Source organism: Lygodium microphyllum, chromosome 9 (assembly GCF_053477565.2).
Source record: "Lygodium microphyllum isolate KBCC chromosome 9, Lygodium_microphyllum_v1.1.10, whole genome shotgun sequence".
NCBI lineage: Eukaryota > Viridiplantae > Streptophyta > Polypodiopsida > Schizaeales > Lygodiaceae > Lygodium > Lygodium microphyllum.
Window position 1 is genome coordinate 34,455,594 of NC_141143.1, and position 16,235 is coordinate 34,471,828.

At 46.6% G+C, this 16,235-nt stretch overlaps 1 protein-coding gene across 6 annotated transcripts in view; it reads right to left on the bottom strand.

Moving 5' to 3' along the window:
* Positions 1-1,930: 1,930 nt before the first annotated feature.
* The window catches only part of LOC148030938 (small RNA 2'-O-methyltransferase-like), a 42,081-nt gene continuing 27,776 nt past the window's right edge, over positions 1,931-16,235 (bottom strand). For 5 of the 6 annotated variants that reach the window (XM_087684488.1, XM_087684490.1, XM_087684489.1 and 2 more), the window contains exons 6-9: positions 3,816-3,967; positions 3,601-3,717; positions 3,292-3,429; positions 2,312-3,211 (exon numbers count right to left, since the gene is read on the bottom strand). In XM_087684488.1, coding sequence (XP_087540614.1) covers positions 2,537-3,211; positions 3,292-3,429; positions 3,601-3,717; positions 3,816-3,967 — 1,082 coding nt within the window. In that variant the 3' untranslated portion in view covers positions 2,312-2,536. Of the gene's footprint in view, positions 2,129-2,311; positions 3,212-3,291; positions 3,430-3,600; positions 3,718-3,815; positions 3,968-16,235 lie in introns of those variants that run through there. The other variant, XM_087684493.1, reaches the window with a different exon arrangement.

Genomic DNA, 16,235 nt, shown 5'->3' on the forward strand with positions numbered 1-16,235 from the left:
ATTATGATGGACCAAAGAGGCACTTTCATGACGGACAGGAGCATATGGAGAAACCGTTGGTCATGATGATATACACATGATACAAGCAAAGAGGGATTTTGCCCTCTGTGACAAGTAATGTAGCTTGAGGATGAGAGAGATTTGTGATTCTTCCTTTCGAAGCTTCAAAGGCACAAAGTTGTTGTTCTATAGAATAGGAGTCCCCCATAGCCAGATCCATCTAGATAGAGGATTGTCATTGACTTTTTACTACCACATAGTCATGACCACCGCCACTACTAATAGGTAGCCACCAACAATGCTACATTACAGAGAAGCTTCATATTTAGGAGGTATCTCATTGGATAGAGCACCAATAATCAATTGAGCACGATGCCCACAACCACCCAAGAGGAGACCTAGATATTGTTATCATTAATAAATTAGAGCTACCATAGGCTACCACATGAGATAAATATTGGCGTACCTCAACCACACAAAACTACATTTCCACCCAAGGGAGATACTTCATTGAGGAAAAGAGCATTCCCATTCTTTTTCTCCTCACTTTTTTAGAAGTATCACTTACATTTGTATCAATACATATTCTTACATAGGATACCACCTAATATATAGTCCCACAGTCACGCCTTTTTATCCTTTTTAGGTCATAAATACATTTCTTTGTAGGTATTGGTGGTCTCATAGGCTACATTGGCCTTTCAAAGACATTAATTTTCTCTCTCTCTCTCTCTCTCTCTCTCTCTCTCTCTCTCTCTCTCTCTCTCCAAATGAACTTGCTAATGAACCCTACAAATAACTTGCTACACGACTTGCTAAAGGGCAAATGACCTACAAACCTACACATGATGATCATAGACATCCTAGAACTATTGCTTGTGGCTATGTTGGAATGACATGAATTGAGAATGTTGGCATGAGACTGGAAGTCTGTGATGACTTAAACACTCTCGACTTATATGTGACACGGAGACTACATGACACTTCTATGGATATTGCTATGAATTTGTTTAGGGCAAAATGTAACTTTTTACTAATTGCGTGAGTGCAATAGTGTAGTAATGCTATAATGCAATGGTGACATATTGCAGGGCAGCTTTGATACCAACAAGAAGCAAATATAACTTACATAGTTTTAAGGGCAATCAATCCAAGGGTGAACCCTATTAATTTTAGGCACAACTTTTTAGCTCCAATGTTCTGATGACATGATTGGTAATTGTGAACTCATGTGCTTGATACATGTAGTCATGGACTCTAATGTAGAGTAATATAGTCTTGACATTGAGACAACCTTGAAACTAATGTAATTGTCTACATTCTGGGCGTTTGAAACTGTTGCTAATTATTGTTGCACAATTGGGGAGGGTGTCATTCAATGTTAGCTTGAATGAAACAAGTGCAATAGTGCCATATTAAACATTGAATGCAAACTTGAACCTTGTTCTCAATAGTCAAGGTTCCAATGATTGGCATTTGACAATGCACAACTATCAAACCAAAAACAGTGCCACACCAATTTTATGGGGAACACAACCATACCTAATACAACAGATACATAATTCCAAACTCTCGCACACATGAAATGCCACAACTAGGCTAAACATCTAGAATCCACAAGGCGCATGAAGGTGTCCACACTGATAAATAAAGCAATATATGAAGAAACACACAGATTGGTACAAGTTGAGATGCATCTACTGTGAAAAGATATTGCAAAAGGGATTGTATGAGAGATGGGAGGAAAAGCATGATATGATGTTCATGATGCTAAAAAATAAAGTGCAAGTGCAACTACAAGCTAAAATGGAAGTTGTAGAAATCAAATGGCACGCCAAATTGACAGATGTAACAGATCTTGATGCAAAACTCATAAAAGATAATAAACTAATTGGGAAAATTAAGATAGAATTGATTAGGTGCAAAGAAAAACTTGGTCATCTTGAGAAACAATAGAAAAAATAAAATGTATCTATTACACCGAAATTGCAAAACTCTGCTGGGCATGAATTGCACATCCTGCCATCTATTTCTGCCTAAATGGTCATCCCAAAATGATCACATCATGCTCTTCACGAGTGTCACACACACATTTGCATTATCAGGCGGGTCAGCTACCAGTTGTCACCTGACATGATAGAAGGCATTCAGAGTCATATCTGTGACAGCAAGTGCAAAGGCAATCAAACAAAGCTTTCAAAGCACAACGTGCACCACTTAAGTTTATAGGCAGACTACTCTGGCCAATTGCTGCCCTCCAAAACATGAGTACACCCCTCAATTGAAAGAACGAGCACCAAACAAACCATCATGGCAATAACGAACAGTCCAAAAAGCTGCTCTCTCTATTATGGCAATAAGGAACAGTGCAAAAAGAAGTACTCTGCTATAACATTTTTACAAAGAAGACCATTTACAACTCAAGTTTTGCAGCAGGTCTATCCAATCGCATCCACTTCAAAATTGTTAGCATAGCACTCTAGGGTCATGAATTACATTGGTAGAATCTACCAAAAATAAACTACCTAACCTTTCTTCATTCACAAGTTACATCCATGTGCAGCTGGACACCATCCTGATTATACTTCCAGACCTCCCTATATGAGGCAGTCACACCGCTTTTCTGTGGGCCACAAAGTTCCAAGTTATGATTAATTCCAACATCAGCATTTAGTTTTGCATCTGTACTACCAGTTTTCCGTGTAAAAATTGCAATTTGTGATGCAAACCCAGGATCTTCAACTGATCCACCAACACCTGAATATTCAACTTTATATCCAAACCTCAGGGCTAAGTCATCTGCCCACTTCACAAATTCTGCTCTTGTCCATTCAAAACGGTGATCATCATTTCTAAGTTTTATGGGCTGATTACCTAGATTATCATCCATCAAAAATGAATTTTGAACATCATCTAAATGGTTTGTATTCATCACCATGTCTTCAGTTCCATTATCAAAATGGCATTCAAAAGAATCCTTTTCGTGATTTTCAACCACTGTGGTCCTAATGTTGGCAGGCATTTCCATGGTTGTACTGGAGGGATCACTCTTTTCTAGCCCTGAATTAGTCTTTGCATCTGCTGTTATTTTCTGCAACAGTACATTGTACTCTATATTGGGTGTTGACAGAATAAGTATCTTGGGTGAATATATACCCAGAATTACCTCACCTGCCTTGAGTAAAGGTTCAGGATCCATATGCTCAACGACCTGCACAGTATAGGGGTTAGGATTCTGGCTTTCTAGACTGGAAGAAATAGCCACAAGGCATTATGCTTAAGTAGCAGAACCTCTATGCAGGTTGCCATGTCAAAGCCACACAAGCGCAGGTCTGGTTCTGCAAGGGATCCTTCGTACAAAACAGCCTGTTTCAGCTTTCTAGAAGCAGGCCCTTCACGTGGACATGACCCTAGCTTTGTGTTAAGTGACTGCATCACAACACAGTATTATGTCTTAAGTAGGGAAAACTCTTATTGCATGATATAAGCACATGGCAACACAAAACCTGGCAAAAACTCTTATTGTATGTACATAAGCACATGGTAAGACAAAATGTGTGCAGACCGGCCATCAAATCAAAAGAACTCCACACAACAAACCTTAGCAGCACGAAGTAGACTCTTGAGTGAAATATCAACACCAGCTACAAGTTCTAACTCCGTAGAGGAGTCGACTACAGCATCCAGTAGGCTTCCAGACCCACAACCAAGATCCACCTGTTTAAGTTCAATAATTACTTTCCCTGTTATTTGTTTAGTCAAAATCTCCACAGAATCAAGATGGTTCCAAACAGCACGAACCTAGGAACACATACCAGCGATTTGGCATGAACTTCCTGAATCTTATGAATAGCAAACTCATTCCTCTGCTTTGAGAGGGGGGGTGAAAATAAAGCTGATTCCATTCTTTCCTCTGGAGGCTCAAGGGAACCTAAAACTGTAACCTCATATCTTAACATGCAATTTCCTGTTTCAAGTCATTACAATGGAGTAGAACTTGAGGCTCTCTCTCTTTTTTTTTTCGTAAATGAGGCTCTCTCTCTCTCTCTCTCTCTCTCTCTCTCTCTCTCTCTCTCTTTGTGTGTGTGTAAAAGGTAATTGTAGTAATTACAAAAAAAATACAAGATGACATGGTTACAAGATACAGGATGGCTCTAGGCCATCAAGCATATCTCTCTCCCTTCCATTATGCATGATAGATACAAAGTCATGGCAAAGGAACAGAGGGAAGTGCCATATGCGAAGGGACTAAATCATCTCTGACCAAGATATCAGCATGCTATAGAAGGTCAAGCTGCCACTGGAGAAGACCCTCTAGCTTTGCAACATGATGCTGAAGGCGGCATAAAAAATGAACACATTGTGAGTTACCCAAATACGCCAGCAACCACAAAATCTGAAAAAGTGAAGCAGAATCTTCATGTGAGGCTAAGGCTGACCATTGTATTTAGCTTTTCCAAAAACCTAGTTAGGCGGACGCATCCTTGTGCCCACCACCGCAAGCCAAACGTCCAAGAGAAGGGCCCAAATCTTCCGAGCAAAAGCACAGGAAATGAATATGTGACAGGAATGCACCACCGTAGTGATACAAAAGAAACAATTCCCATTAGATATACCTCTCCTGTGAAGGGCCAACACAAGAGGAAAGCCCCCCCATCAAAATTCTCCAAATGAATACCTTGCATTTGAATGGAGTCTTATTGATCCATCCCTCCATTATTGTCAATTTCCACAAAGCTTTAGATTTGCGCAAACCCCAAAGAGAATTGGCTTTGGTGGTGATCCATGTGTGGTCTTTGATCATGAGACAATAGATCTAGGTAACTGAAGAGGACTGAAGGGTCAAACACCCTACAAGATCCCAATCCTGCCAAGGGTGTGACACTGAATACCTGACCCCACGGGTCTATAGCACAAATCCCACACAAGTAACATGGTTCACAGGCACACAACACCGTGTCGCATCTAGAGCATGCAACAAAAGCCAACTCGAAAGATATGCTAAGAATATGCCTTCGCGTCACAACATGCTGTGAGAGTGCGCAACGGAAGAAGAACACGAACACAAAGGAGGAGAGAGAGAAAGCAGGGAATGAAGGAAGAAAATCTGCACTGACTGAAATTAAATGCTGAATACAACAAAGTGGACTGATCAGTCCCTGCACGCAGCCCGGAGCGTCAATGAGGGCACCAGAACAGACTGAAAGCAATGGCAGCACCAATGCTGGAGTGGGAGAGGAGGGAGAGTGTGTTGAACCTGCAGAAGAGTGTGCTGAGAATGACTGGGGGGGCTGCTATAAATAGCCCTAGGCCAGAAAAACTGGCCGACCTGCCAAAACTGGCCGACCTGGCCAAACATGGCCGACCTGCCCAAATATGGGCCGACTACACACAAAAAGGCCCATTTTGGGCTGAGTGACACCCGAAAAGGGAATGCAGACAAAAAACAGCAGACACAAAACTGACAAACTGAGAATGAAAATAGAGCAAGTTAACACCCCCTCTTAGATCCTGGGAGGGTCTGAAGACCTAATAACTGCATGTGATGAAGCAAAGAAGCCTGAGACAAAGGCTTCGTGAAGAGATCAGCCGCATTGGCCGCCATGGGACAATAGGCCACCACCAGCTCCGAATCCACGATCCGCTCTCGAACATAGTGATACTGAACCTCAATGTGCTTCGTGCGAGCATGAAACACCGGGTTCTTTGCCAGAGCAAGGGCACTCTGGTTGTCCACGCGCAGCTCCGCAGGTCCGGTCTGGGAAAAGCCAATCTCTGCCAGCAAGCGACGGAGCCAAACTGCCTCCATAGCGGTCGAACAGAGGGCCCGATACTCAGCCTCTGTAGAAGAAAGTGCCACAGTAGGCTACTTCTTGCTGCTCCAAGAGACAGCACCGGATCCAAGGGTGAAAGCATTAACCTGTAGTGGATCGTCTCGAATCCACATCACCTGCCCAATCAGAATCACTCCATCCAGAAAGGGTAATCCCATCTCCATACACGATCCCGTAGGATCGAGTCCCCTGTAAATACCGAAGAACACGCAAGGTTGCCTTCCAGTGATCCTGTGTAGGAGTCTTCATAAAAGAAGACAACAAAGCCACCACAAAAGAGATATCCGGCCGAGTGTGAAGCAGCCAGGTGAGAGAGCCTACAAGGCACCTATAACGAGTGGCATCTGTAAGGGGGACTCCATCTGCCAAAAGCTTGGACGCAGGGTCCATGGGGCAAGAAATAGGCCGACACGCGACCATACCAAACTCCGAAAGAAGCTCGGAGATGTACCTGTGCTGCGAGATAAAGATGCCTTGTGCCATCTGATAGATCTCCAGTCCTAGAAAGAAGTGAAGGATCCCTAGATCCGTCATGTCAAACTCCCGCTGAAGAATGGACCGACTATGCTCCACCTACCGAGTGTCGCTCCCTGTAATGATAAGATCATCGACATACAAAATAAGGAAAACACAAAGAGAACCCACAACCCGTAAGTAGAGGTTGGGATCATGAGCGGAGCGCTGAAAGCCACTCTGTAGAAAGAAGCGGTCAATCCTCTGGTACCAAGCACGAGGAGCCTGCTTCAGGCCATAAAGAGCCTTCCGCAGCCTGTAGACATGATCCTCCTTCCCCTGCACAAGACAACCAGGAGGCTGTGAAACATAAATCTCCTCCTCAAGAAAGCCATTCAGAAAGGCTGACTTGACGTCCATCTGATAAACAGGCCAACGGTGGTGAGCTGCAAGAGCCAAAATAACTCGAATGGTAGACATCCGAGCTGTAGGAGCAAAAGTCTTGAAGTAGTCCAATCCTGCACGCTGTGCAAAACACTTGGCAACAAGCCTAGCCTTATGCTTGTCCAAGGAGCCATCTGCAAGATACTTGGTCTTAAAGACCCATTTCACACCTATCACCTTCCGTTTCTTGGGACGCGGTACAAGCTCCCAAGTATGGTTTTGCTCGATGGAATCGAGCCCGGTCTGCATAGCCTGTCTCCAAATATCCTGTGCAAGGGCCTCCTCCACAGTGGAAGGCTCGGAATCCTGAAGAATCTGAGACATAAGAGCATAGTTCACACATAGTGAACTATCCCGCTGGGCCTGTAAGCGGGCTGATCTGCGTGGACCTGAAGAAGAAGTAGGAAAGAGAGTAACACCTGAATCCTGCATAAGCCGGCGATACCATAAGGGAATCCTAAGAGACTCCTCCTGCTGCGAGGGAGACCGAGTAGTCTCCGGAACCTGCAAAGCACCCATGTCGGAGAGGGACTCCCCCCCACCAAATGAAGGTAGATCCTCCTCACCCGAAGAAGGCTGTGTATCCCCAGAAGACTCCTGAGGGGAGTCGGAAGGGGTGGAAGAACTCGTAGAAGGAGTCACATCCGCCAAAGGGGGAAGGGAAGCCGTAGTAGAAGGAGGAATGGGAGGGCTGCTAAGGGGTATCCTGGAAGGAAGAGAAGGTGGGGGGGGGGGGGGGGGGGGGGGGGGGGGGGGTTTCGGCGATGTCGAAGAAGCACCTGTAATAGAACCATCAATCGGATCCTCAGAGGCAAGCCTCATCAAAGATCACATCCCTGCTCACCTCAATCTTCCGTGTCGTAGGGTCGTAGAGCCGATATCCCTTCGTGGTCGTGCTATAGCCCACGAAGATAAGCTTTCTCGACTTAGAGTCAAGCTTCGTCTTCCTCTTCTTCTTGTCCACATGGACAAAAGCATCGCACCCAAAGATGCGAAAGTGGGACACGGAAGGCTTCTTCCCAAAGAAAGCCTCATAAGGAGTCATGTCCTGTAAAGCCGAAGTCGGAGAGCGGTTGCGAATATGCACCGCTATAGCCACCGCCTCACCCCAAAGGAAATGAGGAAGACTCCTATGCTCCAGCATAGATCGGGCCATCTCCACCATGGTCCGATTCGCACGCTCCACCACACCATTCTCGGATGGTGTGTTCAGATGGGAATACTCCACCCGAATGCCATGATCCCTACAAAACTGAGAGAAAAGGTGAGAAGTGTCGCCACCGTGATCAACTCGAACGCCACGAACTTTGGAAGTTGTTTGTGTCTCCACAAACACCTGCCACTCGCAGAAACGGGAGTACGCCTCACTCTTGTACTCCAAGAAATAAGGCCACACATAACGACTGAAGTCGTCCACAATTAGCATCAAATACTTGGCCTTCCCAAGGGAGGCCGTGCCCATAGGTCCGCAAAGGTCGGTGTGAACCAACTCAAGCGGAGAAATAGCCCTCCTAGAGGCAACCTGAGGGTGAGGCTGCCTATGCTGCTTGCCCCTCAAGTAGCTAGGGCACAAAGTGTGAAGAGGAGGGAAATCTGGAAGTCCCTCCACCATCTTCCTTCGAGAAGCCCGCCGAATAGAATCGAGGTTCAAATGACCATACCGAGCATGCCAAAGCAGCCCAAGCTCATGGGAAGTCCTCGCAGCCAAGGCTGTGAGCGTATAAAGCCCACCCTCCTGTGTACCCATCCAAAGAGCATCACCTATAGAAGCATCCTCCACTGTGACTGCATCCTGTGTAAAAATGACTCGGGTACCTAGCTGAGTAAGACCATGCACAGACAATAGGTTAAAGCCCAAATCAGGTACATAGAGAACTTTGGCGGAAGAAGACCGCCTGTCAGAAAACATAGGTAGAGTCCCCACACCTTGAACAGGAACTGTAGAATTGTCACCAATGGTGACAGTGCCCCCTCGGGAATGAAGATCCTAAAGCCAATCCTGTCGAAAGGTCATATGGGAAGATGCTCCACTGTCCATGAGCCAAGGCTTTTCTAGAGTGGTAGAAGCTAGGGATGTATCCTCCTCAACAAAGACATACACAAACGCAGACTCTGTCGTGGTTGGGGCTGCCTTCGAGTCCTTCTCCTTGGGCTTCAAATGGGGGTACTTCTGCCAACACTTCTCCTCAAGATGAGTACCCTTCCCACAGTGGAAACATTTGGGCTTCTTCTCCTTCGCATCCTTCTTGTCCTCCTCCTTGTCCTTGGCCTTCTCCTTTTGTTGTTTCTTCTTCTTGCCGCCACCTGTACCTGCAATAAAAGCCTTGGTGGAGCCACTGGCACCCACCTCTTTGAGTCGCTCGTCATGCTCCAAGACAAGCGGGGAAAGTTCCTCCCATAGGAGTTTCTCACGGGTCCTCAAGGTGATGAGGCTGGTGTAGAAGACATCATAGCGGGGTGATGGCAGCTGAGTCAACAGAATCATCGCCATATCCTCGGACGATATCACACGACCAAGAGAGGCTAACTCGCCTCGCATGTCCTCCATCTTCGTGATGTGCTCCTTCATAGAAGAAGAATCATCAAAACTGAGCATCCGCAACTTCTTCTCCAAGGAAATCTTGTGGGCAAACGTCTTGTGCTGATACAAAGACGCAAGCTTCTTCCACACTTCCGTCACGGTCTGTAACCTGTGAACATGTACAAGAACGGAATCATGTAAACTCATAAAAAGAAAGGAACGGGCTCGAGAGTTGAGCCTATCCCACAAGGCTGCACGGTCCATAGAGGTGCCATCTGACAAATCCACGAGGGGACGGTCGATGGGCGAAGAAACAAGCTCCCATAGGTCGAATGTATCGAGGATGCACTCCACCTTGCACGACCAAAGGGAATAGTTGGAACCATCCAACTTATCTTCCTTCGGAAAGGAAGGGAGAATCGGCACCTAAATAGAGGGAATCAAGGAAGGCATCCGCATATCTGAAGCAGTCTTCACGGAAGGCACCTTCACGGTAGATGGAACCCTCTGAGATGCATGGACTGAAGAGGAACGAGTGCGAGGAGGCTCCTTCGAACGTAGAAACTCCTGATAATCCCGCCTCCACTCAAAGAAATGATGAGAAAGAAGCTCATCCTCTGAGTCATCAAAGCCTGAAAACTGGTAAGACATCTTCCAATCTGTAAAATACCAAACACCAAAGAAAATTGTGCCGAAGCCGAAGTATGACCAGCAATATGGTCACCAACCACCAAAACACAGGCTGTGATAGCCTACAAACACCTGGATCTACAAAACGCAAAGGGAGCTGATGAAGATCACCAGAACAGAGACCGCCAGCACCAAAACGCAGCCTGAAAGTGGGTCGCCAGCAGGAGATGAGCCGCTGGGAGTGGAAACGACCATCAGATCTGCAAAACGCAGCCTGATCATGTGTCGCCCAGCTGAAGGGGGGGCGCCTAATGAAAAACGCAAGCAGGGGGTCGATGGATGACGTGGCAGCCTCTGGCGGAGTCGTCTGCAGCAAACGCAAGAAGAATGGCCACCAAGAGGGGCCGCCTAGGCAGTTGGAGATGAGGCGACAGCAGCAGAAGAGGGGTGAGGTATCTCTCCACAAGGTTAGGTCCTCTGTGCTCTCAGTCAGGCGATGATACCATGTGAGAGTGCGCAACGGAAGAAGAACACAAACACAGAGGAGGAGAGAGAGAAAGCAGGGAATGAAGGAAGAAAATCTGCACTGACTGAAATGAAATGCTGAATACACCAAAGTGGACTGATCAGTCCCTGCACGCAGCCCGGAGCGTCAGTGAGGGCACCAGAACAGACTGATCAGTCCCTACACACAGCCCGGAGCGTCAGTGAAGGCACCAGAACAGACTGAAAGCAATGGCAGCACCAATGCCGGAGTGGGAGAGGAGGGAGAGTGTGCTGAACCTGCAGAAGAGTGTGCTGAGAATGACTGGGGGGGCTGCTATAAATAGCCCCAGGCCAGAAAAACTGGCCGACCTGCCCAAATATGGGCCGACTGCACACAAAAAGGCCCATTTTGGGCTGAGTGACACCCGAAAAGGGAATGCAGACAAAAAACAGCAGACACAAAACTGACAGAGCTCCTCTGTCTCCTACCAAACTCTGACAGGAGCTCACAACCAGGAGATGACAGACTGAGAATGAAAATAGAGCAGGCTAACACATGCACCTTCTGCATTGTGTCATGTCACTAGGCCATCACACCTTAGATATCCCTCCCGTACAATGGCTCGTTCACAACACACGTCGTGTTGGTCTAACTCGCACTTGGGTGACTTGGCACCTAGAGTCGCCAAATTGTGCCACGGAAGACTTACGACCTCACAAGTATCCACCTTCAAACATCTTCGACCACGTTGCCACAAGGGTGTCTCAGGTCAATCCCACCTCTCCTCATGAGTCTCGACTCTAACAAGTTATGTTGACTTGAACTTGGAGCAAGGGACCCGCTGCTACGACTCAACAAAGAACCCTGCACACTAAGAGGCCAAAATGATGGTTGCTCCATGAGGCATGGCCACCATGGAGGAGGGGGGAGACGTGGGGTTGCCCAAGCCTCACACTCCCTTCCCTCATATCTACCTCCCCTTGATCAAATATGAGTTTGCTTGAATTGAGCCAGTTCCCTACGAAAAAGACCAAGGTTAATCCCACGAAAAGAGGCATTACGAGGAAATCAACCATACAAATGCCTTTGGTGCAGATCGCTCTAGAGCTGAGGCAACGATTTATTCGAGCCATTTGCAATATGACTTGGCACCCTCGCAAGATTGCCCAACCACCTTGCACAAGAAAGAGCTTGCCATTTTGGCTAAGTCTCGACCCACTAGCTACAAGTTGGCCTTTGATCCAAAGATCAAAGATGGGTCACTTGCCCTAATTTACTTTTCTCTTCATTCAAATACCTGAGGTGTTGCCACTTGCTCTAACTTCCGTATCAAAGACACAACTACCACTTGCATCTCTAAGTTGTTTTCTAAACTCGCATCAAAGTTATCTCCCCCCATCATTTCCTAGGCAAGTAGACACATTAGCGCTTCAACTAGGGCCTAAACCGCGTCCCAACATGTACCTTGCACCATACCCAAGAAGGATTGTTTTTCCCCCAACAACCTAGGGTACAACACCTATGCATCAGATGCATAGACGGCTTTGAACCTCTCATGGCAAACTAGTTGTCCCACTAAAAAGGCTCCACAAGAACAAGATCAATGCCATCCCCTCGTGGATATGTCCACCTACATCAAAACTCCTATAGTCACCTTTCGCAATAGACTTCAAGTGTTTCCCAACACAATGCAATCTGCCTTGGTCAATTCCCGCATTCACTCTATCCCCTACTCGTACTCTAGGGCCGAGATCAACTACCCTTGTCACAAGACTGTGACAACTATTACCTTTTTGTTGATTTCTTTATTACATATTTTATTTGGTTTTTCTTTTTGGAAGGATCCCTCTTGAAATTTAAATGCCTAAGTTGCATGGCCAGTATGTGAAACGAACAAGAATGTCTAGTGAGTCAAGACTGGACAGTTAAGGTCCAGTACAAGTCTGAAAGAGACTGATGGCACTGTAGATTGACAAGCCTGGAAGAGACTTGTGAAAGTATATATGGACAAGTGTGTTGAAGAACTAGCCTAGAAGAGACTAGTTCAAAGTGAAGATGGACAAATCTGCAAGAGATTAGTCCATGTGGGGTCATCAGTGGAAAATTCACTTTCAGTTGAGCTACATTACAGATTTGGATGTAGCCTTAGTCTGCAAAGATGGTCAGAAAACTAGTGGGGATGCAATGGAAGCAACTCCTAAAATTTAGGGAGTTACTATTTTTGGACCTCAAAATCTGTTCGCCTCATTATCTTCGTTTTTGCACGAGGATCAATCCTCTGGTCTGTGCCGAGGTCAAATTCTGCACCGAGGATGGAGAATTTTAGACCGGAAGGCTGGAATGGGAAATATCTTCTAGTGCTGCCACTTGGCACAAATTTGTGCACTTACCTCTTTAAAGAGGGGCTGCCGTGCAGTTTTGGGGCTAAAAGGGGCTCATTTGTGATGAACAGCTGCAGATGGAGAGCTCTTGAGAGCTGGCCTACCTTGTCTATGATGCACAAAAGGCTGAGCTTGCTTTCTACTCTCTCTCTCTCTCCCTGACAGCATGGTTATGCTACAGAATCAAGGGCCTTTCTTCTAATTCAGGTACAGCTGTGTGGAATATGCTGTCTTTGCATGAGGCAAGAGCCTCCTTTCCTCAAGAACACGAGCAGTTGTTTGCAGTTCCCAGTAGGGACAGGTGAGGGTGGTAACCTCACTAAGCAGGTGTCTGAAACAGCTCTAAATCAGTACAGATTCTGGATTGTTCAGAGGTTATTTCAGAGCCCAACTGATGTCAGAATCAAGGGGCACTTGGCCCAGATGATGCAGAACAATACACGGATCAATATGAGCTGAAAACAGGTTTCAGAACAGGTCTGAACCAATAATTACAGTGGGCTGAACAGTACAGGGAACAGTATGAGTTGAAAACAGGTCTCAGAACAATCTGAACCAATAATTATAGCAGGCTGAAATGATCAATTCTGCACTCCAACTAGAAGTTTCAGACTTGGGCAGAGTTTCCCCTCCTGGTCGGCTTGTTTTGGGTCAGTAATTGTACTGTTATGCTGCCAAATTTCACCCAGAATAGGTGAAAGACAGCCCATTGTACTCTCTCTCTTTTTAAAAATAAAGAAATACCGCAAGGGGCGCCTAACTTAGGGGCCAACAGGGTGTCTATGTGGCAAGAGGAGCATTTTAGCTTCTTGTTTTTCTTCTTGATTCTGTGTCTTTAAGTTCAAGTAAAGTGGGCGACTGTTAATTGGGTGAAAGCATTTATATATTTTGGTTGTACACTACTGCCCTTCCCAGTGAACAGGCTGGTTACAACCCTTACCTCATGAAGGGCTTTGCACACGAAATGCATCTACTCATACGGGGTCTGATTCTCCTGCACAAGCATCTTCACCCCTGTGGTGACAACCTGCTCAACATCTCCACCCAAACCTGCCACATCTTGGTAGAAGACATCTCACATGAGATCACTATGCTCGACAATTTTGGTAAAAGGTGCCCTGCTACCACTATAGAAGCTCCATCCACTTTCCTGCCTACATAATGGCAACGCCTACCGAACTGCCGAAGCACAACTACTATTAGCCTCCGTTGTGAGAGGGAGTCCAACTTTAACCAACTCTGCAAGGAGGCAAGTCTTAAACATGCTTCCATGTCCCAGTACTGGTAACACTCTCCATCCTCATCCCCTTCATGCTACAAATCCTTCTGCTCCACAATGGGTCCCATAACCCATCACGTCACATCCAGACCTGCACATGTTGCACTTGTTGAGAAACCCTTAACCCGCAGTTTGCATTTTTGCGTTTTTGCGTTTTGCGTTTAGGGTTTGCAGCCCCAAAAAGGGGTGCCATCCTAGATTGACTGTGCCTATTTATAAGCTACTCTCTCATTCATTCCTTACGACTGATTCATTCAGTCCGTCACCTCCTCTCCAACCTCTCCACTACCCTCACACCCCTTCAAGAGGACACTACGATTCATGGTTCGTAGTTGTCTTCATCATCTTCCTTGTGCTACGGTACCCTTGTTCCCTTGTATCACATTTACTCCATGATTCGGAACTTCATCATTCCATTCATCTGAGTTTCTTCTCTCTTCTCTTCTCTTCTCCATGTTTGCCGAGTTCACTCCGCGTTCCTCCCCGCAAACCCTACTGTCTCGCTAGTACGTCATCTTTTGACATGGTATCAGAGCTGGATTTGCTCACCTAGCAGCAAAGATCCTCCAATCCAATGAAGGCAAAGACCGGTGGCGGGTTCGGCATCCACTTCTCTTTTTCTTCCGTTGCATCAACATCTCGTTTTTGCAGATTTCAAGTGTTTTAGCTTGCTGCCCACACCCCGTTTGCGGAGGATATCTCAGCTGAAGCTGCCCATTGTTGTCTCCATTAGTTGGCGCCTAATTTCCAGCCCTCTTCACGCAGTTTGGAGCTGATTTCACTCAAGCGATTGCTGTTTCTGTGCAAACCTGCTACCGTACAGCCTGCCACATCATCACAGTCCTGCTACCTACATTTTCAGTCTCTCTCTCTCTCCTGCAAGCTGTCCTGCTTGCGTTTTTAGTCTTTCTCTCTCCTGCAGACTGTCCTACCTATATTTTTAGAATTTCTCTCACCTCTTGTCTACGTTTTTAGTCTTTTTCTCTCTTGCACGCTATCCTGCCTGCGTTTTTAGTCTTTCTCTCTCCTCACCTACGTTTTTCTACTGATTGCAACCTCTTACTGATGGTCGCATCCTCCTCCTACTAGCAGCTCACTTCCAACCCTTCCACGACCCTCCCACCACTTGAGGTGGAAATTGTGGTTCATGCTTCACACTGCCCTCACACCCCTTGAGGTGGACATTGCAATTCGTGGTTCATGGTGGCTGACCTCTTCCTTCTTCAGCAAGGCACACTGGTATCCATGACTTCTTTACCAATAGATGAGCAGACTACTGGGTGCTCCTACTGTGGCATCACCGGGCACACCACCAATGCTTGCTGACTTCGACCCTTGCTCCCCACCCCCCCAGAGTATATGCGTCTTCCACTAAGCACTCCTTGTGCCACCTCTCCTTTCTAGGCCACAAAGATCGTTCTGCATCGGCTATCAGAGTACTATGCTCAAGGCAATAAGACGTATCCAATGCGCACTAAGTCCTTTTGAGTACATGGAGGATCGATTGGCGCTACAACCTCTTGGAGATTGTCGCAATGCCAGCAGCAGTCATCTCCCGCTTATTTTTAGGTACAGTGGCTTCCACGACCTACGGATTTGCAGTCCGCTCCATCGAGAGACAGTGATTGTTTGATACCGTCTCCTCGTCAGTCTGCTCCTTCGAGAGACAGTGGTTGCTCGACTCCTTCCTCTTCTTCAGCTACCCAGTCTGCTCCACTAAGAGACAGCGACTGTTGCCCACCTGTTGCTCATTCTAAGCCCCATCCTTCCCCACCCTCGACTACTCAAGTTCAAGAGGCTACCTCTGGGAGCTCTTCAACACCCCAAATACCTTCTTCAACACGACCGGCGGCACTTTCTTCATCATCAGACATTTCGGAGTCCGTGATCCATGAGTTTTTGGATTCCCTATCTACCTCAGAGGGGGATGTTATTTCTTTGTCCTCACCGGGGACATCTACTTCTTCGACTTCAGCGGGGGCCCCTCCACCTCCCACCTCAGAGGGGGAACCTACTCCGCATGAAGTTCTTCACCCATCCTCTACTTTCTTGGGGTGGCTGTCTTCGACCCGTCATCTCTTCTACTGATACCCAGGATCTTCAGGTACCACCTAAATGGGGACCTCGAAGGTTCAGCCACGACTTGGTGATGAGGCCTTCGTATTCCTTCCAGCATGGAAGCACGGAGCTAGTGGCTTCTCTCCCA